Source organism: Ceratotherium simum, chromosome 17, assembly GCF_057802395.1.
Source record: "Ceratotherium simum simum isolate JZ-2026a chromosome 17, ASM5780239v1, whole genome shotgun sequence".
Taxonomy (NCBI): domain Eukaryota; kingdom Metazoa; phylum Chordata; class Mammalia; order Perissodactyla; family Rhinocerotidae; genus Ceratotherium; species Ceratotherium simum.
The window spans coordinates 53,929,685-53,952,418 of NC_141916.1; the positions used below are offsets into that span (position 1 = coordinate 53,929,685).

The following is a 22,734-nucleotide window of genomic DNA, read 5'->3' on the forward strand; positions in this document are numbered from 1 at the left end:
TCTTCCAGCCAGAGAAGGCAACTTGCCAGCCAGTGTGGATCCTGCCCACTATGCCAAAACTGTCAGGGGGAAGAGGGAGAATCTCCCTCTGCCCTTTCCCTTAAGGTTCTTATGACTGGCCAAATAATTAACAAGACAGGTTAGCAGGAGAAAATAATACCAAGTTTAATAACATGTATACATGGGAGAAAGCAGGGACACTGCGTTTCTCCACACAATAGCAGAAATTCTCGTCTTAAATACCATGTTCAGCCAATGACAAAGGAGGATTTTGGGGGTTGGGGGAGTCAGTTACAGGAGATTACCACTAAAGCACAGTAAACAAGAGTAAAGTTTATTATGCAGCCCCAAGGCCTCAACTTCCACATTGATAAGTCACTAGAAATGAGCTCATCCCCCTCTCTTCTCAAAACAGAGAGGGAGATACCTTTATAAATGGAGATTTCCCTTATAAATGTAAATGATTGTCTGGCAACTCCTCGCAGGGTCATCCAGAGAATGTGGCCAGAGAGACAGAACTTTTGATAAGAGGGGCTTGTTGGTGCCTTTCTTATTCTAACATTTACCCTACGTTATCTTTACAGCCATCATGATAGATCTGTTCTAGGAAGGAGCCACCATGTCAAATTCTTTAGGCAGTTAGTGGGGGAGGTCAAATGTCCTTCAGAGAAAACAATCAAGGTAAAGAGATATATTTCAGGGTGGCCAAATCTTGATCTCCCACACCACCTTCCAAAACTGATATGTTTGAGACTGTCTGCTCTGAAGGTTCTCCTTTCCCAATTCTTTTACAGTCACCTTTCACCAGCCTTAAAAAAGGAAAAAAGGCACAGTGGGTTGCTCCAGGGTGTAAAAATTTCACAAGACACCGCAAAAGTAAAGCAAAGAGGAGCCACCCTTTATTTTATCCAGGTAACAAACTCACAGCAACCCTCTGCCTTATCTATCCATCTTAAAAGTAGAATTAAGAAATAAGATGGTTGTCATGAGAGAGAAGGATTAACATGCTTATGCTTATTTGAATTGAAAACTGAAGTTAGAACTCTTCTGACAGAAAGTAAGTCTGATCAAGCTGACTGGTTTGCCATTTGATTACATGGCAGACGTGTTCCATATGTACTTAAAGCACATCTTCAATATACATTTAAAAAAACACATCATTTGCTCTTGTTTAAACTTGTAAGTGTTAGATGGCAACTTAAAAATGTGAGAGGGGATATATAGTTTTTCAGAATTCTTTTAGAGGCTATTCCAGCAAAAAAGTTTGAAAACCATTGCAGTGGCTTAACCATCTTTAATTTGTCCTTTTCCGTCATCCCCCACATCCAGTCAATCCTATTGATTATTCTCCTATTATATCAATTTCAGACTCTGCCTGGTTTTCCAAATCTTCCAGTCCATTTTTGTTACACTATTTTTCCCCTCTTGTAGTTAGCCTCATCTCTTGAAGTGACTTTTCCATGCTCTTTCCTACCTCTGTGTCTTTCCTACATTATTCTCCTCCCTTGGAATGCCCCTTCCTTATCTTCTCTGTTTATCCTGACTACTCAGTCATTACTGGTTTCCCTCTTCTCTAACCTCTACAACATTGGCTTTTCCATGCAGTTGGCACTTATAGAACATCATTTGATATTTCTTTTCTCTCTGTCTAAAAAGCTCCTTAAGGGTTAAAAAGCATCTCTTACAATTCTGCCGGATCCCCCTTTTGCCTAATGCAATGCTGACCACATAATGGATGCTTAATAAATATTTTATTCACTGCCTAGAGTACAGAATATTCATTCTCTCATTCTTTCATCCATTCAACAAATATTTTTGAGACCTTTTTTGTACCAGGAACTGTACTAGGCACTGGGGTACAGCAGGGGAAACAACAGACCAAAATTCTGGCTTTCACAGACTGATAAATAGTGAAATATGTAGTCAGTGAAAGAGGAAGAAGTGCCGAGGGGAAAATAGAAAGATAAAGCAGGAAAGAAGAACGGGAAGTGTATGTTGGTGGCGGGTGAGGGTGGGGGAGTGTGTGCAGTTTTAGACAGGATGGTCAGGGAAGGCCTCACTGATAAGGTGACATTTTAGTTAAGACCTGAATTGCAGGGGTTACTTGAGCTTATCTGTGGAAAGAGCATTCTGGGCAAGGAGCCTATTAATGTGAAGGCTCTGAGTGTGGACCTGCCTGACGTTCCAGGAAGGGAGAGCTTTGTGGCTGGGGCCAGTGGTGGAGGCCAAGAGTAAGAGATGAGTCAGAGGAAGGTGGGGCTGGGGGAGGAGTGAACAGATTGTGTAGGTTCTGGTTGGACTTTGGCTTTTGCTGAGTGAGATTGGATGCCTTGCAGGGTTTTAAGCAGAGAAATGAGCTGATCTGACTTGTTATGGGTGCTGTGGTAAGGATGGACGGAAGGGGGGCAAGAGCAGAAGCAGGGGGATTAGTCAGGAGGTGACTAGAATAATACAGGCCAGAGATGGTGTTGACTTGGACCACAGGAAGAGGTGGTCAGATTCTGGGTTTATTTTGAAGGTAAAACAGACAGGATTTGCTGACTAAGTGGGTTAACGGTGGAGGGAAGGGAGGTCAAGAGCGATTGCAGGGTTGCAGGGTTGCAGTCCGCGTGAATGGAAGGGGAAGTTGCTGTTTGCTGAAATGGGAAGGCTAGTGGAGGCGCAGGGTTAGTGAGGGAGTTCAGTTTGGGACCTGTTAAATTTGAGATATCCATTAGGCATGCACCTGTTCGAGGTGTCAAGTAGGCTATACAAGGTGGAGTTCAGCGGAGACGTCTAGGCTAGAGATGAAAATTTGGGAGACCTCAGCAGACAGATGGTATTTAAAGCCATGTGACTGGATGAGCTCGCTGCGCACTTCACTGGTCAAGCAGAGGTGAAGCAGTCTCATATTTATTGAGCATCAAATATGTACTAGGCTTAATACACAAACCCTAAGCTAGATATTCGTTTTACTGATGAAACTGAGGAGGAGAAAGGTTAACTAATCAACCAGCCAGAGGTGACAGCTAGTAGTAGCAGAACTGGATTCAAACTGAGACCTGTCTCAACTCCAAAGTCCAGGTTCTTCTAACCATCCAGTGCCCTAATTTAACAGTACATTGCATTTTTTAAAAAGTGCTCTTGGCGAGCCATAATCAGTACGCTTATAAGGTAAAAATGCTATTAGTCTTGTTTTGAAATGCAGATGGAAGGGAAATCCGTTAGTTATTTGATTGTCACACGGAATGAAGATTAGATCCGGAAGCTCTGATATCCACTTGCCCCAGAATTTCTCAGATAAGGCCTGCTTTACTTCCCTCTAACTTCATGTGAATGTGTGTGTGTGTGATTTTGTGACCACTTACAATGTTTTAGGCACTGTGCTAACTACTTTATATGCATTATCTCCTTTAGCCCTTACAGCAACTCGTTGAGGCAAGTACTATCCCCATTTTACAGATGAGGAAACTGATGCTTAAGCTCTAATAGCTATTCACTGTCAATCACTGTTGATCAATCAATCAAAAATAAAGTATACAGGATAGTATGATATGGGAGATCCAAAGACATAGGAGGCCTTTAGGAAAAGAGATCATGAACATATGAAAGTTTTAATACAAAACAAAAATGTGAGGAATGGCATACTGTAGTATATGATGATTTGCCAAATGAGTCTTAGTCCTAAGCGCCATGCATTTAAGGCATGAGTGCGTAATACACAGGGCCATGAGTTCCTTGTGGTCTGAGGTGGCCTTAGAGAAGGAGACACTTGAACTGGGTTTTCAAGAATGGGTAGGATTTCGTGTGGTAGAGAGGTGGTTAGAGAAGGTAGTCCATGCAAAGAGATTGGCATGAGCTAAGGTCTAGAGACCAAAGACACAAGACATGTTTGGCCAAAAACTAGCAGATCAGTTTTAGCTGAAGCAGAGAAATAGAAGCTTTAACTAGAAATGTAGTTTAGAAGATAGACCTTGAATCTTAGGCTTAGGAATTGGTAGTCTGTTGAGTAGTCAGTTAGGAGTCACTGATGGTTTCTGAGCAGGAGTTGAGGGAAGAGTTCTCTGGGGTGGGATTGCTGGGAGTATGAGGCTGCGGGCAGAGAACAGATAGGAGGTTATTGCAAGAGTTTAAGGGTGAGGTGCTAGAGGGCCTTAACTATAAATGTAGCACAGGAAAAAAGGGAGGTGCTGATGGTGGTGGTGAGAGATGCTGGAAAGGAGGAATCAACAGGATTTGATGACAAGGTAGATACAGGGAACCAAGGAAAGGGAAGAGGCAAAGACAACTTCAAGCTTTCGAATGTGGTTGTGTGACCTGGACAATAGTAACACATTATGACAATAATGTGTTAACATTAATAAACAAAAAAGAAGCCAAGAGAAGGCTGATTTGGGGGAAAGTCATGTTTTACTTATATAGAATTTCAGATGACTTGAGATATAAAACTAAAAATGTCTAGACAGGAAGTAGGAAATGTGGAACTGAAACTTGAGAGGTTAGGATTAAAGATGTGGATTTGTCTTTGGCATAAAGATCATATTAAGTTAAATGAGAGTAGATGGAGTTTTCAAAGAGGCAGTGTAGTAAGAATAGTGGAGGGCCAAGACTGAATCCTGGAGGTCAGCCATATTTAGAAGCCAGAAAAAAGTCTTCCATGAAAGAGACAAAGGAAGATAGGTTGGTGCAATCTATTCAAATTGTAGTCAGCCACCCTTCGCCAATCAAAGTAAGCACAGAAAGTGAAAGTAAATGTTTAGGAACTTTTGTAGCAGTTTAACAGTGCCACATCATCCAAGCCCATGACTTTATATTTACAAAAAGTTTTGGTCCACAACAAATGGGTAATTTAAAAAATTGGTCTACACCACTGACTGAGAAATGCCTGGGTTAGAGGATAGAAGAACCAAGAGATCCACTCCTAGGTGTAGACCTAAGAGAATTGTTCATAGCAACCTTATTCTTAATACCCAAAAAGCAGAAACACCCAAATGTCCATCAACTGATGAATGGATAAACAAAATGTGGTATAGCCATACAAAGAAATATTATTCAGCCATAAATAAGAATGAAGTACAGGCATACCTCAGAGATATTGTGGATTTGGTTCTAGACCACTGCAATAAAGCTAATAGCGCAATAAAGCAAGGCACGTGAATTTTTTGGTTTCCCAGTGCATATAAAAATTATGTTTATACTGTAGTCTAAGTGTGCAATAGCATTATACTTTTAAAAAAGCAATGTACATACCTTAATTTAAAAATACTTTATTGCTAAAAAATGCTAACCATCATCTGAGCCTTCAGTGAGTTGTAATCTTTTTGCCAGTAGAGGGTCTTGCCTCCATGCTGATGGCTACTGACTGATCGGGGTGGTGGTTGCTGAAGGCTAGGGGGCTGTGGCAATTTCTTAAAATAAGACGACAGTAAAGTTTGCTGCTTTGATTGACTCTTCCTTTCACAAACCATTTCTCTGTAACAAGTGATGCTGTTTGATAACATTTTACCCACAGTAGAACTTCTTTCAAAATTTGAGTCAATCCTCTCAAACCCTGCCTCTGCTTTATCAACTAAGTTTATGTAATATTCTAAATCCTTGTTGTCATTTCAACAGTCTTCACAGCATCTTCACCAGGAGTAGATTCCATCTCAAGAAACCACTTTCTTTGCTCATTCATAAGAAGCAACTCCGCATCCATTTTTATCCAAGTTTTATCATGATATTTCAGCAATTCAGTCACATCTTCAGGCTCCACTTCTCATTCTAGTACTCTCACTATTTCCACCACATCTGCAGTTACTTCCTCCACTGAAGTGTTGAACTCCTCAAAGTCATCCATGAGGTTTGGAAGCAACTTCTTCCAAAATCCTGTTAATGTTGATATTTTGACCTCTTCCCATGAATCATGAATGTTCTTATTGGCATCTAGAATGACGAATCCTTTCCAGAAGGTTTTCAATTTACTTTGCCCAGTTCCATCAGAGGAATCACTATCTAGGGCAGCTATAACCTTACAGAATGTATTTCTTAAATAATAAGACTTGAATCTTGAAATTACTCCTTGAAGATTAAGAAGAATATGAAATATTCTTTTAAATTATCAGACGGCACTTTTTCTCCATATTTGTGCTCTTTTTAAGTAAGTGATTATGCATATGTTTCAAGTGATTTTAATTTTATTTGGGTAAAGAAATACACATCGAAGTTGTTCACAGAATTGTTCTTTTATATCACCATGAAAATAAAGATACTCAGAATTTTAATTTTTTCAATGTTTTATAACACATAAACATAGAACTTAAGTTTTTTCTTCATGTTTTATAAAGACTAGAGATGAGACACTTTAGTATTTTGAGAACTTTGCTTCAGGGAATATCATGATTTAATTTAGCGTGAAATGGCATAGTCACGTATAGTTTTAAACTGAATTTTTACAAGAAGTAGATTTTCAAAGACATTGCAGCAGATCTGGATGATTTAGGAAGGTCTTTCTTTCTCTGTTTGTTATGTAGGTGACTATTTTCAGTTGAATGATGTGAAGGTCATCTGTCAACAGATTTTTAGGAACTGACACCATGCCCCTATGTTGTTTTGAACCTCCATGTGGCTTGTGTGACTTTGAATAAAATATGTAACTTGCAGTTGTATTATTTGTAATTTTATGCCATTTTCTTTTCATTTCAATGAACATTCTTGATTGCTTTTGACATACAAGTAACTGTATTAATATAATTATTTGTTCAAATGTCTCCCCTACTATTCTGTCACTCCTTCAGAATAAGGACTGTGTGTCAACTCTCTTTATGTGCCTTGACTTTTCACAGGTGTAAGACATTCTGTAATCATTGTGAGCTGATTCTTTAACCAAGTACGTTGTCACTCTATCATTTCAGTTACATAAACAATGTACATTTATAATGGTCATTACACACTTAACCTCTGCGTATGGTTGAATCTCAAGGTAAAATTACTGTTAGACTATGCTGCATTCTAATTAAATTGTCTCTATATTTAAAAAAAAAAAAAAGAAATTACTCCTTGATCCATGGGCTGCAGAATGGATGTTGTGTTCACAGGCATGAAAATAGTATTAATCTCATTGTACATCTCCATCAGAGCTCTTGAGTGACCAGATGCATTGTCAATGAGCAGTAATATTTCTAAAGGAATCTTTGTTTTTCTGAGTAGTTAGTCTCAACAGTGGGCTTAAAATATTCAGTAAACCATGTTATATACAGATGTGCTGTCATCCAGGCTTTGTTGTTCCATTTATAGAGCACAGGCAAAGTAAATTTAGAATAATTCTTAAGGTCCCTAGGATTTTCGTTATGGTAAATGAGCATTGGCTTCAACTTAAAGTCACCAGCTGCATTAGCCCCTAACAAGAAAGTCAGCCAGGCATTGAAGCTTTGAAGCCAGGTGTTGACTTCTCCTCTCTAGCTATGAAAGTCCTGGATGGCATCTTCTTCCCGTATAAGGCTGTTTCATCTACACTGAAAATCTGTTGTTTGGTGTAGCCACCCTCATTAATTGTCTTAGCTGGATCTTCTGGATGACTTGCTGCAGCTTCTACATCAGCACCTGCTGCTTCACCCTGCACTTTTATGTTATGGGGATGGCTTCTTTCCTTAAACTCATGAACCAACCTCTGCTAGCTTCAAACTTTTCTTCTGCAGCTTGCTCACCTCTCTCAGGCTTCATAGAATTGAAGAGAGTTAGGGCCTTGCTTTGGATTAGGCTCTGGCTTAAGGGAATGTTGTTGCTGGTTTGATCGTCTATCCAGACCACTAAATCTTTCTCCATATCAGAAATAAGCCTGTTTTGCTTTCTTATCATTCGTTTGTTCACGGGAGTAGCACTTTTAATTTCCTTCAAGAACCTTCCTTTGCATTCACAACTTGGCTAATTGTTTGGCACAAGAGGCCTACCTTTCAGCCTATCTCAGCTTTCGACACGCCTTCATCACCAAGCTTAATCATTTCTAGCTTTGTGTGTGTGTGTGTGAGGAGATTAGCCCTGAGCTAACATCTGCCAATCCTCTTTTTTTTTCTGAGTAAGACTGGCCCTGGGCTAACATCCGTGCCCATCTTCCTCCTCTTTATATGGGACGCCGCCACAGCATGGCTTGCCAAGCAGTGCGTCGGTGCGCGCCCAGGATCCGAGCTGGCGAACCCCGGGCCGCCACAGCGGAGCGCACACACTTAACCGCTTGCACCACCGGGCCGGCCCCAATCATTTCTAGCTTTTGATTTAAAGTGAGAGACGTGTGACTCTTCCTTTCACCTGAATTCTTAGAGGCCATTGTAGGGTTATTAATTGACCTAATTTCAGTATTGTTGTGTCTCAGGGAATAGGGAGGCCTGAGGAGAGGGAGAGAGATGGGGAACAGCCGGTTGTTGGAGCAGTCAGAACACACACAACATTTAATGATTAAGTTTGCCATCTTATATGGGCATGGTTTGTAGCGTCCCGAAACAATTACAATAGTAACATCAAAGAACACTGATCACAGATCACCATAACAAATGTAATAATGATGAGAAAGTTTGAAATATTGGGAGAATTACCAAAATGTGACACAGAGATGTGAAGTGAGCAAATGCTGTTGGAAAAATGGGGTCGATAGACTTGCTCGATGCAAGGTTGCCACAAACCCTCAATTTGTAAAAAACGCATTATCCGCGAAGCACAATAAAACGAGGTATGCCTGTGTTGATATATGCTATAACATGAATGAACTTTGAAAACATTATGCTCAGTGAAAGAAGCCAGACACAAAAGGCCACATATTGTATGACTCCATTTATAGTAAATACCCATAACAGGCAAATCCGTAGAGACAGAAAGTAAATGGGTGGTTGCCAGAGTCTGGGAGAAGCAGAGGATGGAGAGTAACTGCTAACAGGTGTGGGGTTTCTTTGAGGGAGATGAAAATGTTCTGGAATTAGATAGTGGAGATGGTTGCATAACCTTGTGAATATACTAAAAACCACTGAATTCTACACTTTGAAGTGGTGAATTTTATGGTATGTGAATTATATCTCAATGGAAAAAAAAAAAAGAACAAGGAGAGTGTATACCTCAAAACCAATGAAAGAGAAGCTTTCAAAACAAAAGAAACTACAGCAGGGCAGTTGAGGGCACTGGGGAGGAAGAGAAGACTTGTGTTTGGGCATTGTAGGACGGTTGAGCCGGGACATCATTGCAGTTAGCAGTTCTTGCAGTGCAGTCCATGAACTCCTAGGGGTCCCTGAGAACTTCAAGTTATTTTCATAATAATGCTGAGATGCTTTTTGCCTTTTTTACCGTGTTGACATTCGCATTGATGGTGCAGAAGCGATGGCGGAAAACTAGCAGGAATCAAGCAAGGGCACCACCCTCCCAAGCAGTCCCTGTTCTTCACCGCCATGCACTCACAATCCAAAAAAAGGCAGGTTCACTTCAGAATGTCCTTGATGAAGCATAAATATTAATTTTATTAAATCTCAACCCTTGAGGACACGTCTGTTCGATATTCTGTTTGAAGAACTGAGGAATATGCACAAAGCCCTCCTGCTGCAGCACAGAGGCTGTCTCGAGGCAGAGCACTCGTGCGGTCGATGAGTTACATGCTGAATTAACAGCTTCTTTTGTCGTGGGACAACATTTTTACTTGAAAGAATGACTGACAGACAAACCATGGTTATTTAGACTTGGGCATTTGGCAGATAGTTTCTTGAAAATATACAAAGTGAGCCTGTCACTTCAAGGAAAACAACTGACAGTATTTGTAGTCAATGATAAAATTCAACCTTTCAAGTGAAAATTAGAATTTTGGGAAACTTGTATCCTTTACCATGAGCTTGATAGCTTCCCAATGTATAAAAACTTTTCTTTATATTAAGATATTGTAGGGCCGGCTCCGTGGCTTAGCGGTTAAGGGCGTGCGCTCTGATGCTGGCGGCCCGGGTTCGGATCCCGGGCGCGCCCCAAGGCACCACTTCTCCGTCCAACGCGAGGCCGAGTCCCACGTACAGCAACTAGAAGGATGTGAACCTACGACATACAACTGTCTACTGGGGCTTTGGGGGGAAAACAATGAATAAATAAAATCTTTAAAAAAAAAAAAAAAAAAAGATATTGTGATTAATATTAAGGTGATTTTAGAAATGTGATTTTTCACTCCCTGATTTCAAAATATACTACAAACCTATAGTAACCAAAACAGCATGGTACTGGCACAAAAACAGACACACAGCTCAATGGAACAGAATCAAGAGCCCAGAAATAAACCCACACATCTATGGACAGCTAAATTTTGACAAAGGAGCCAAGAACATACAATGGAGAAAAAAAAGAAAGTCTCTTCAACAAATGGTGTTGGGAAAACTGGATAGCCACATGCGAAAAAATGAAAGTAGACCATTATCTTTCACCATACACAAAAATTAACTCAAAATGGATTAAAGACTTGAATGTAAGACCTGAAGCCATGAAACTTCTAGAAGAAAACATAGGAAGTACACTCTTCGACATCAGTCTTAGCAACATATTTTCAAGTACCATGTCTGACCAGGCAAGGGAAACAATAGAAAAAGTAAACAAATGGGACTACATCAAACTAAAAAGCTTCTGCACAGCAAAGGAAACCATCAACAAAATGAAAAGACACCCTAACAATTGGGAGAAGATATTTGCAAACCGTATATCTTATAAGAGGTTAATCTCCAAAATATATAAAGCACTCATACATCTCAACAACAAAAAAACTAACAAACCAATTAAAAAATGGGCAAAAGACCCGAACAGATGTTTGTCCAAAGAAGATATACAGATGGCCAACAGGCACATAAAAAGACGTTCAGCATCATTAACTACCAGGGAAATGCAAATCAAAACTACAATGAGATATCACCTTGCACCCATCAGAATGGCTGTTATTAACAAGACAAGAGACAAGTAAGTGTTGGAGAGGATGTGGAGAAAAGGGAACTCATACACTGCTGGTGGGAGTGCAAACTGGTGTAGCCACTATGGAAAACAGTATGGAGATTCCTCAAAAAATTAAGGATAGAACTACCATACAATCCAACTATTCCACTGCTGGGTATTTATCCAAAGAGCATGAAAACATGAATACATAAAGATACATGCACCCTTGTGTTCACTGCAGCATTATTCACAATAGCCAAGACTTGGAAGCAACCTAAGTGCCCATCAAGGGACGAATGGATAAAGATGATGTGGTATATATACACAATGGAATACTACTCAGCCATAAGAAACTATGAAATCCAGCCATTTGTGACAACATGGATGGACATTGAGGGTATTATGCAAAGTGAAATAAGTCAGAGGGAGAAGGTCCAATACCGTATGATCTCACTCATAAGTAGAAGATAAAAACAACAACAAACAAAAAGACAGAGATTGGATTGGTGGTTACCAGAGGGGAAGCGGGGAGAGAGGAGAGTGAAAGGGATGATTAGGCACATGTATGTGGTGATGGATTGTAATTAGTCTTTGGGTGGTGAACATGATGTAATCTATGCAGAAATAGAAGTATAATGATGTACACCTGAAATTTATACAATGTTATAAACCAGTGTTACCACAATAAAAAATAAATAAATAATAAATTAAAAAATAAAAATAAAGAAATGCGATTTTTTTATATTGTATGTCAATATGTCAGTATTTGGAAAATCTGCCTAACTCAGTGAACCGATACTTTCCAAACGACTGATGCATGATATTACAAAGACCATACCTGGGTAAAAGACCCATTCAAAGCACATGAGAGGGGCCGGCCCAGTGGCGCAGGCGGTTGGGTGTGCACACTCCACTGCGGCAGCCCGGGGTTCGCCGGTTCAGATCCCAGGCACGGACTGATGCACTGCTTGGCAAGCCATGCTGTGGCGGCGTCCCATATAAAGTGGAGGAAGATGGGCACGGATGTTGACCCAGGGCCGGTCTTCCTTGTCAAAAAAAAGAGGAGGATTGGCGGATGTTAGCACAGGGCTGATCTCCTCAAAAAAATAAATAAATAAAAAGACCTTTTAAAAAAAAAAAATAAAAGAACATGAGAGACCAATGGATTTTAATGTAACTATGAAAAGTCTATTGATATGGTTGTAGACTCCACATTGCAACTGACCTTTAAGAAACTGCTTACTTGTCAAGTTTTGCTGTAGTATCAAAGAAGGATATCCAAAATTATCTGAAAAGACTATTAAGATTCTCCTTCCAACTATATATCTGGGTGAAGCCACATCTTCATCATATATTTTAACCACAACAACATGTTACAATAGGCTAAATGCAGAAACAGATTTGAGAATCCAGCTATCTTCTATTAAGCCAGACAAAGGCCAGAAATTTTTAAAAATGTCAAACAATGCCATTCTTCTCATTAAATGGTCTTACTAGTTTGTTTTGGAAAATATAGTTGTTTTCATTAAAAGTATGTTATTTATATTAACATGTAATAGGTTTATTTTTTTTTTGGATGAATTAGTAGTTTTCTTAGTTTTATTTTCTAATACAGTAGCTATTGGTAGATAGCATCCATACTAACAAAAGTTATTTGAGGTACTCAATACTTTTTTTTTAAGAGTGTAAAGTGGTCATGAGACCAAAAAGTTTAAAAACCGCTACTGTATGCTACAGATGTTATATTAACTCTCTGTAGGGTGTTTGTGGAGATGGTTTTCTTCTTTTCTGTAAAACTGGTATCGATATCTGGCTAAGCCAACACATAGCAGTTCTGTCTAATTCCATCTTCTCCCACAGACTTGCCAAAACACATTCTTTTTCTTTTCACCAGGGTCATATGAACCACTGACTGATCAAATGGGGTCGTATCATATTCCTGCAAGAGCCCAGAAATAGCTAGACAGAATGAAAGGCAAAGAAACTTACCAGACTTGAATGAAAACAGCCCATTGCTGTTTCTTCAAATGAAACCTCAGAACCTTTAGGATTAATAAGTAACTTACAACTATTGTGCAGAGAATAAGGAGTTCCACAGCAACTAGGTTGTGATGATCCTCGTCCCCAACCCAGATGGCACGTGTACCTGAGTGGACGTCCAAGGACTGGAGCATACGGCTGTGCACACGCCGTGGGCCTGACTACAGCCCCTGAGAGGACCAGACCCCATGCCTCCCTGCAGTCTGCTTCAAGGGTCACAGCATTTTGAATGCCCTCATTTTTGCTCTTGGATGCTCCCATTTGAGTAGGCAGTCCTCAGGTTTAGAGTGGAGGTTAGGTCATCATCCTTCATCTGCTAATAAGTTTCTGAAGGCCCTCCTTTAAACAAACAATCAAAAAGAAGAAACAGTTACAGTACAGCACAGTTTGGCGCTGTTAAAGGAAAGACAGCAACCCCCAGTCATCAAGCTCAGAACTATATTCTCAGGACCTAGGAAGTCCTGCTGCCTTCCATTAGGATTTTAGTAAGGCAGTGCTGCTTAACCCTGGCTGCACATCAGAATCACTCAGACCTACTGATTCAGACTCTGACGGGTGGGTGGTGAGTGAGGAAAAATTTGCGTTGTTTTTCTAAAGATTCTTCAGGTGACTGTAGCCACTATATTGGCTCCCACAAAAAAAACATTCAGACTCAGAAACAGCTTGTAGGATGACACCCTCCCAAAAAACAGCACATCTCGAAAGGGGTAACTGGGCAGCCAGGCTCCAAAGCCTGCGGAGCTGAGCAGCAGCCAAGAGCAAGGTTTGGTGTTTACACACTCAGAATCTGCTCTGGGTTGTCACAGCAACTCACCCAGCACAGTTCCTTCTTCCCCTTTGCGGCTTCATTCCAGGCTTTGCTCTGCTCTGTTATGATCTTAATGTTCTTGGTAACCTGGCCCGCTGCAATCTTTTTATTTTTCTGCAACTTGCTCCATCTTCTTATCATGTGTTTACTAGTGTACAATAATACTTCACCTGTATGGAACTCAGCAACCTCCACTCCCCAAAATGCACCTGAAAACAGAAGAGTGCAGAAAGGGCCTGGAGTGGCCAGAACAGATGTTACCAGGCCTATGCACTAAATCTGTAAGAGAAGCACCCAAGACCTTTGCTCTTGCCTAAATCTCTTTTTTACACCTTTAAAACAAAGTTATGGTGTCTAAGGCCTGCAGGAAATTAGAAGTAGGGAAAGGAACTATTCTTGGCAGGCACACTGAAAGCTCAAAAAGTGACTGTTGACCCCTGAATAACAAGGAAAGGGACAGAAAAGCTCTAAGAAATAGATACAAGACCTCAGAATGCCGGGTCAGAGCAAAGTTTTACACCTTAACAGGTCATAAAGCCATCATGACTTTACTCTAGAGTAATTATGACCCAGATCACCAAGAAAATGTTAAATTATATTCAATTTAAGGAGGCAAGGTAATGTGTGTTGTTTTTTAATTTCAAGCATTCCAAATGGTTAAGGGTTTTAGTGCTTAAAGAGGTAAACTCTTAGCTATCCAGAACTTATTTATGAGTACTCTAGATAATTAAGATCTACCCTATTTATTGTTTCTATTCATTTATAGCCTTATTCCTAAAACATTAAAAATAAAAGCAAAAGATTTAAGGCAGTCAGATCTTATTCTATATACTTTCTAGTATGTGGCTCTGATTCTTAACAAAACTTGCTACTAACCTGGTGTTCTGTCTTGGCCCGATTACTGCCCATGTGATACGTATGAGACTTGACCCTATTTCTTTGCTCATTCATCTGACTGTGAAAGACTGATAGATGCCTCCCTGTCCCTTGAGCCTAGTAATCCTATATCACTTCATCTCAGCTAGCTAGAAAATAAATCATTACATGCCACCTCCTCCCTCATTATATGCTCTATAAACAGAATACCTGGCGTGGCTGGCCCAGTGGCGCAAGCGATTAAGTGTGCGCGCTCCGCTGCAGCGGCCCGGGGTTCACCCTTTCGGATCCCGGGTGCACACCGACGCACTGTTTGTCAGGCCATGCTGTGGCAGCGTCCCATATAAAGTGGAGGAAGATGCGCACGGATGTTAGCCCAGGGCCAGTCTTCCTCAGCAAAAAAAAAAAGGAGGATTGGCAGATGTTAGCACAGGGCTGATCTCCTCACACACACACAAAAAAAAAAGAATACCTGGCATATAGTAGGCATTCAGTAAATATTTGCTGAATGAATGAATGAGCCAGTAATCCACAAGATATCTATAAAATTAACTACTTGCATGAAGCTATAAATTTCATAAAGAGCCTAGCCCATTATGAGAACAGCAATCAAAGAACACCAGCAATTCTGGCACCAAGAAGATCAAATGGTTGATACACTGTTATGTGAAAAAACTAGGATGCATAAGTACACAAGCTGTGATCATAAGTTTAAAAAAAAAAAGTATGATAAAAAAGACTAGAAGGACATAAGCCAACATCTAACATGATTACCCATTTACTTAGCACTTTCTTGGTGTATGACTCTTCTAAGCATTGCAGAGTTAGCCAGACTCACCACTATACTGCCAATGATAAACTAACTACAACTTAAAATTTAAAAGCAAGAATTGCAGCAACTGTAAACCATAACTAACTCAAGAGCGCTAATTATGCAATGATAGGATTGGTAAAGTGTCCTTCCAGAAAACAGTCGGAATTTTAATTCTTCGCACATGAACTACTGCAGCAGGAATGTTGCCAGACTTCCTGATAGAATACTGAATGTGAGTCCATAGTAAAACCATGGAACACACTAGTTTTAGTTTAGGAATACCAGATGTTATTGACCCTTTTCAGTTCAGTCAGCAGCCCTCAGCTGTGCATAATCAGGTCATGGCCTATCAGGAGATCCCTGTAGTTCAGTCATGGCCCTGGGACCATCCTCTGAGTGACAGCTTTAGAAGACATTTTTCCCATATACCTAGATGGATTTATAACTTGGTCGATGCCCAGACCTCAGTGTGTGAGGAGTATCTATACGTATCCTGTAACTGCTATGCAAATGTATATGTAGTCAGCAATCTCAAATTTTTATTTACCCTCTTAATAACCTTAATAATATGACTGATAATACCATAGCAGGACAGGTGATGAAATCACAATAGATCATAAAGGTGTAAAATAGTGTTTCTGGGCATAGTTGGGCACCCTCAATTCCTTATATCATTTAAGAAAAACACAGAGAAAATTCCTAGCAGTATTTAACAGGCTATGAGTGAAACCCAGTCTTAGGACCCAGTTTTGTATTACCTCAATATAAAATTTGTATCTTCAATTTAAATTTGTATTTACAAAAAGACTTTGATTCTTGGGGTTACTGTTACCATCTTCTCTGTTGACATCCATATAATGTATGTTTTTTCCTCTCTGAGCTGAATTTCATGCCAGATAAACTTCCAAAACAAAATTGGGAGGGCACCAGGCACGAGTAACCCACTCTGATCTTTCTCCTCATCTAGGTTACCCGCTGGCTTTGTTTTATCGGCATTACCTTTTCTACAAGGACAGCTACCTCATCCATCTCTTCCACACCTTCACAGGCCTCTCAATTGCTTATTTTAACTTTGGTGAGTGAACTGAGTTAGCAGTGGCACTGTGATTAGAGGGGACCTGGGAAGGAACAGACTTGAACAAAATTTCCTGGAGAGAATATGATGGGTTCAGAAGTTTTAATGCTCTGCTTGCAAAGACAGGGTTTGTATGGATGGGAACACAGCTTAACTTTTCCTTTTATGTACATTCCTCTCCCAGATAAAAACATTTTGAGAGTGGCTATGCTTGCCAGACTCCATCAGAGAAGCTTCAGTTTCTCTCTGCTGTGGCTATAACTGGATGACAGATCCAAGCAGTCCCCTCAGGAGCATCCCTTAGCGCAAACATTCAGAAATACAGTAACTCCCTGCCAGTCCATTATATTTATACAATTCATTTCCTTCCCACCCTCCAAAACATGAGGGTATTTTGGAAAAAATATCCTAATACCAAAGTTTTTTCTTTATACATTCTCTTTGTGTTTAGAAGTCTCAGGAAGGGTGGGAATGCAAAAAAAAAGGCTAAAATTTGCTCTCTTTTCTGCATCCAGGAAGCCAGGTCTACCACTCCCTGCTCTGTGTTGTGCTTCAGTTCCTCATCCTTCGACTAATGGGCCGCACCATCACTGCCGTCCTCACAACCTTTTGCTTCCAGATGGTAAACATCTTTCCCTTGGTAGCTCAGGTCACTTTGGGAATGGGGGGAAGTCGAGGACTGTGGTGTACAAAAAGCAATGAACTGGAAGATCCACTTTCTAATCCTGTCTCCCAACAACACTTAGCAGTACGACTTTGGGTAGGTCACTTTTGGCAGGCCCCAGGTGTTTCATCTGCAGGTTGCAGTGAAAATACTTCACCTGCCTCAAGGAAGGGGTACCAGCTAATCCTTTGCATAGGACTGTGCCATTAAAGTTCTTTGATTCTGACCAAGATTAGCCCACCTGTCCGTGAGGGGAGTCACTTAAAGGCAAGGTAGAAAATCGACTAGAATCAGCTACAGAATCTAAGCATCTAAATTCTCAGACCTCATTTTGTTGAGAAACCTTGAGCAAGTCTCTTCTCCTTTACAGACTCAGTTTCTCCATTTATAGGAACTTCTTAAAGCCTTTAATGAGACCAGGAGAAAGGAAATATGAAAAAATACATTGGATTTCAGAGCAGGGAGAAAATAAGAGAAATTGTAGCAATGGTAGAATAAATAATTCCCCCTCTCCCAGGCCTACCTTCTTGCCGGATATTATTACACAGCCACTGGCAACTACGATATCAAGTGGACAATGCCACATTGTGTTCTGACCTTGAAGCTGATTGGTGAGTGGTGGGTCACTGCCTTCCCCTCTTACACCCAGGCTCCTCCCCATCTGATGATAAACCTGCTCTGTGCTCTCCCCCGGACACTCCTGGCTACACTCAGTCCACAGGCCACATCCTCAGTGTCCTCTCCCTCTACTCTACCCAGACCTTCTCTCTCTGCTCAGGTTTGGCTGTTGACTACTTTGACGGAGGGAAAGATCCGGTAAGTACCCATTCCTCCACAGAGAGGTTAAGAAGTTTAACCAGAGGGAAGAAAAAGGCCATGGTTACCAAAAGACTGGACCCAAATGCCAGGGGCAGAGCCTCTCCCTCATCCCCAGCCTGTATGATCTCCGTCGCAGAAAGCACTGAGCAAGGATCAACAAATCTAATTTTCCCGGATCCAGCTCTTGCACAAAGTCCAGAGATCAATGCCAGCAAGGCATTTGGAAAAGCAGTAGCAGCCAACTGTTGCTAAGCTACCCCTACACATACTCATTTCCACTTGAAGCAACTACTTTTCTCCATATCATCCCCTCAAAGAGATGGCTATTTGAAGAACCCCAGTTCAGTGGGGCACAAGGGTGGGGAACACTCATACTGGCTCTTGGGAGCAGATTCAAGGTTATCCTGAACCATTCATTCTCTTCTCGGCATAGAATTCCTTGTCCTCTGAGCAACAGAAACATGCCATACGGGGTGTCCCTTCCCTGCTGGAAGTTGCTGGTTTCTCCTACTTCTATGGGGCCTTCTTGGTAGGGCCCCAGTTCTCAATGAACCACTACATGAAGCTGGTGCAGGGACAGCTGACTGACATACCAGGGAAGATACCAAACAGGTAATTGCCCCTCTTGGTCAAGACCTCTGTATAGGTGTCTCACCTGATACAAAGCCACTTCTGAAGTGACTTTCCTGAAGGGCAGCCCTGGCTGCATTCTCCAGCATGGCCCTGGCCCACAGGCCTGTGCCACACAGTTCCTGGCCTGTCATAACGGGCACTACGTACCTACTCACTGCACAGAGTGGGCCCTTTTCAGCTTAGGTCACTTCCAGCCATCCATGCTGACCCTGTAGTATCAACATAAAAATTCACTTTTAGGCCACAGGATTTTGCCTGAACCAGTCATATCCCTGCCTTTAAAACTCATTTTCTCACTTAAAAGAAAAGATTGTTAAATACATAAAAATGTATATAAATATAAATCACAGTAAAAAATTTAAAAGTTACCAGAAAAATCCTTTCACTGAGAACTTGTCTACCTTTGTTTGAGCATCGATTGAACAGGGATGGGAAGGAGCAGATTGAAAGTTGGTCGTTTTCATCTCCTCTGCGTTGGGTTTCAGTCCCGATAGACTGAGGACACTGAGACCTTGAGATGAGTGGTATCCCTGAGGGATGAGCACCACACTCACCCACACTGCTCCCCGGCTGCCCTGCCCTGTAACTCGCAGGGTTTTGCATTCACCATTCCTCATATCCAGCCACATAGAGAAGATGTCTCCCTGAGACTGAGTCTAGACCGGGGGCAGCAGAGCTACTTGTCCCATTCCAGACCGATAGCCACGCTCTGAAACACTCCTCTCCGTAATTGAAGGTCGGAGGGTGAAGGGAGTAGCCTCTGCCTGTTGTGACCCTGCTTGTTCCTTTCCAGCACCATACCTGCTCTCAAGCGCCTGAGTCTGGGCCTTATCTACCTAGTGGGCTACACTCTGCTCAGCCCCCACATCACAGAAGACTATCTCCTCACTGAAGACTATGACGTGAGTGGTTACTAAAGCAGCAGCAGTATGACTGCATCCAAGATAGCAAACGGCAGGCAAGGATCCCTGTAGATAGCCAACAAGTGGGTAATACCACCTACAAATGCATGTTGGTTTTGCTCTAGATCTGGGAGAGTTGGTGTCAATGCCAGCCGGGCCGGGACATGTTCATCAGCCAGCACTGAACGACCTTCGCGGGCACAGAGCTGTGCCAGGTGCACTTTTAGCACCCCTCGCCTTCCCCAGGAGCAGCTCTTAGCGTGCTTTATCACAGCCAAGTGACTCCTTGGAGCATAGCAGCTTCTGGTCCTCTCCAGCCCGTTTCCATCTCTTGATAGATTGGGGGCTTCTAGGGAATTCAAAACCCGAGGGAGGGGGAAGTGCTGGCTTTGGCTCCTGCCCAGCTGGGAGGCTTCAATAGTCCCTTACCCACTCTGGGGAGGTTTGCCTCCTTAAATTAACATTGAACTTGGGTTTATGAAAGTCCCTCAGTACTTAGTGTCCCAAGTGCTCAGTACTTTAGGAGAAGAGTTAAGGACAGTGCTGTTTCTAGGACTCTCCAAGGAAAAGGAGGTGAATGGATGTTCACTGGTCTCCCTGCTTATTCCTCTTAGCCGATTATAAAGGCAGCGAAGCCGACTGTCAGGCGGACGTGAAGTAGCCAGCCACAAGCTTGAAAGGAAGGAACATTAAGGGACATTTGCCTTGCCTGGGTGGTGTCCCTAACACACATGTGTTTTTTCTTCTCTCAAGAGCCACCCTTTCTGGTTCCGCTGCATGTACATGCTGGTCTGGGGCAAGTTTGTGCTGTACAAATATGTCACCTGTTGGCTGGTCACAGTAAGTAGAAAAGATGAAACAAGGTCTTATTTAGACAAGCTGTTGGCGGGGTAGGGAGGAGAGGGGCAAGAACTCTAACTGAATGGTTCCTTCCCTCAGGAAGGAGTGTGCATTTTGACAGGGCTGGGCTTCAATGACTTTGAAAATGGAAAGGCCAAGTGGGATGCGTGTGCTAACATGAAGGTGTGGCTCTTTGAAACAAACCCCCGCTTCGCTGGCACCATCGCCTCTTTCAACACCAACACCAATGCCTGGGTAGCCCGGTAAGCAGCCAGAGGGGAGGTCTGGGCCCTGGCTCCTTCCTTCCGCTGCTTTCCAGGATTTGAGGGTAGGGATGTGTGATGTGACTTCTATCCATCTTGTCCCACTTTGGGTAGAAGCTCTAATCATTCTCACACACACCCACGTGCTGTTGTCTCCACCCCCACCCCCAAAAACATCCCTGTCACATTTGAAAAATGAAAGCAAGATATATAAGTGCCTTCAGTCCTAGGTTTTAATCCCAGTTCTGCCACTGGTTTTATGTTCTCCGTTGCCCTGTTTGTAAACATCTTTGTTTATCTGTCCCCACCACTGGAGTGTACACAGCATGAGTTAAAGAGCTGGTCCCCACTGCAATTCCCAGTTTCAGGCGCTCTGTCATTATCTGTTGTACGACGTGGCTTGCCCAAGTTCACCCAGCTAAGCCTTAGGTCTGTTTTCTGTCTCTCAACTGTGAGTCATCAACCTCACTGCCCTCCATTTCTACAGCTGATCAGATGGCACTGCCTCCCTTACCCCAGGTGGCCCCATGGGGGAGCCAGCCACCACCACTGCACTCCTCAGGCTGCGGAGAACCCAGAGGCAGGATGGTGGGAGTGCAAGGACTGGTCTGAGGCTCATCCTTACCCAACCTTTTCTCTAGTTACTTCTTCAAACGACTCAAGTTCCTTGGAAATAAAGAACTATCCCATGGTCTCTCATTGTTATTCTTGGCCCTCTGGCATGGCCTACACTCAGGATACCTGGTCTGCTTCCAGATGGAATTCCTCATTGTTATCGTGGAAAGACAGGTAGGCCTTAAGGGTGGTGGGTGAAAAGGTAAAATGAGAAGGGACAAGACACTGATGACCTCTCCCCTTCCTCCCCAGGCTACCAGCCTAATTCAAGAGAGCCCAACCCTGAGCAACCTGGCTTCCATTACTGTCCTACAACCCTTCTACTATCTGGTGCAGCAGACTATCCACTGGCTCTTCATGGGTTACTCAATGACTGCCTTCTGCCTCTTCACTTGGGACAAATGGCTTAAGGTAAGTGAGGGCCTGCTTGCAAGGATGCGAGGGAATCACTGAAACCTCAGGCAGTAAGGGACATTCTATGCCCTCTGCCTACCTCAGTGGCCTGTATCTCTCCACAGGTGTATAAATCCATCTATTTTCTTGGCCACGTTTTCTTCTTGAGCCTACTGTTCATATTGCCTTATGTTCACAAAGCAATGGTGCCAAGGAAAGAGAAGTTAAAGAAAATGGAATAATCTGTTTCCCTGGTAAGTAAACATCCCTACAGCTAAGCTGAAACTACCAGGTTACAGATTGGAGCAAGAGATTGGGGGCAGGGGAGAATGTAGTATTGGAAATTTGGGGTGAATCTCAGGGTAACCTGGCTTCTGGAAACACGGGATGGGGCACTGACTACTCTTAGGCATGGCAGGAAGAAGCTGGAAGGGCTACAGACCAGGGACTAGGAGGAATAACTCTGACCAGCCTCCCAATCAAATTTCTTCTCTTGCAGGTGGCCTAGAGCAGGACTGGTGCAGAAACGACTTGTCTCCCTTTTCACAGCACTCTTTGGCCCCAGAGCACAGAGAACATAGAAGCCAGGGAGTGGGAAGACATGGCATTCCCAGCTGTGCCTCTGCTGCCAGCCAAGTCTTCATTTGGGGCAAAGGAGAAACTCTTGTGGGAGGAGTAGAGGGGCCCATGTGTCCCCTCTGGGCTCCCCCATGCACGTTGCCTTATCTCTCTCCCTCTAACCAGGAATCGGTTGTTTTTTTCTTCTGCCAATTTACTATGATTGTATTCGTGCCGCTACCACCGCCCCCCCCATGGGGGGGAGGAGAGGGGTACAAGGCCCCGCCTGCTCCACTTTTTCTACCTTGGAACTGTACCAGATAAAATCACTTCTGTTTGTTCAGTTTTTCACTGCTAGCATTCCTGGCTGCCTTCTTTCAGACCCAGTTCTCCATGCTTGCCATGGCTGAACTACTCAGGGCTCTTTCCTTTGGAGCACAATAATCTCAGAAGTTTTGAGCCAAAGCCCACGTGCAAAGCTCGGAACTAAAGTGCACACACCGTAACCTCACGTCTCTCTCTGAAGTCTGAGGAGAACCACCAG

General features: G+C 42.5%; 1 protein-coding gene across 1 annotated transcript in view; it reads left to right on the forward strand.

Moving 5' to 3' along the window:
- LPCAT3 (lysophosphatidylcholine acyltransferase 3) overlaps positions 1 to 22,541 on the forward strand; it is a 45,651-nt gene extending 23,110 nt beyond the window's left edge. Inside the window, exons 2-13 of the mRNA XM_014793876.2 lie at positions 16,396 to 16,503; positions 17,019 to 17,125; positions 17,685 to 17,778; positions 17,946 to 17,983; positions 18,420 to 18,598; positions 19,413 to 19,521; positions 20,275 to 20,361; positions 20,461 to 20,624; positions 21,266 to 21,413; positions 21,492 to 21,650; positions 21,758 to 21,886; positions 22,132 to 22,541. Coding sequence (XP_014649362.2) covers positions 16,396 to 16,503; positions 17,019 to 17,125; positions 17,685 to 17,778; positions 17,946 to 17,983; positions 18,420 to 18,598; positions 19,413 to 19,521; positions 20,275 to 20,361; positions 20,461 to 20,624; positions 21,266 to 21,413; positions 21,492 to 21,650; positions 21,758 to 21,874 — 1,310 coding nt within the window. The 3' untranslated portion in view covers positions 21,875 to 21,886; positions 22,132 to 22,541. The remainder of the gene's footprint in view (positions 1 to 16,395; positions 16,504 to 17,018; positions 17,126 to 17,684; positions 17,779 to 17,945; positions 17,984 to 18,419; positions 18,599 to 19,412; positions 19,522 to 20,274; positions 20,362 to 20,460; positions 20,625 to 21,265; positions 21,414 to 21,491; positions 21,651 to 21,757; positions 21,887 to 22,131) is intronic.
- The last annotated feature ends 193 nt before the right edge of the window (positions 22,542 to 22,734 follow it).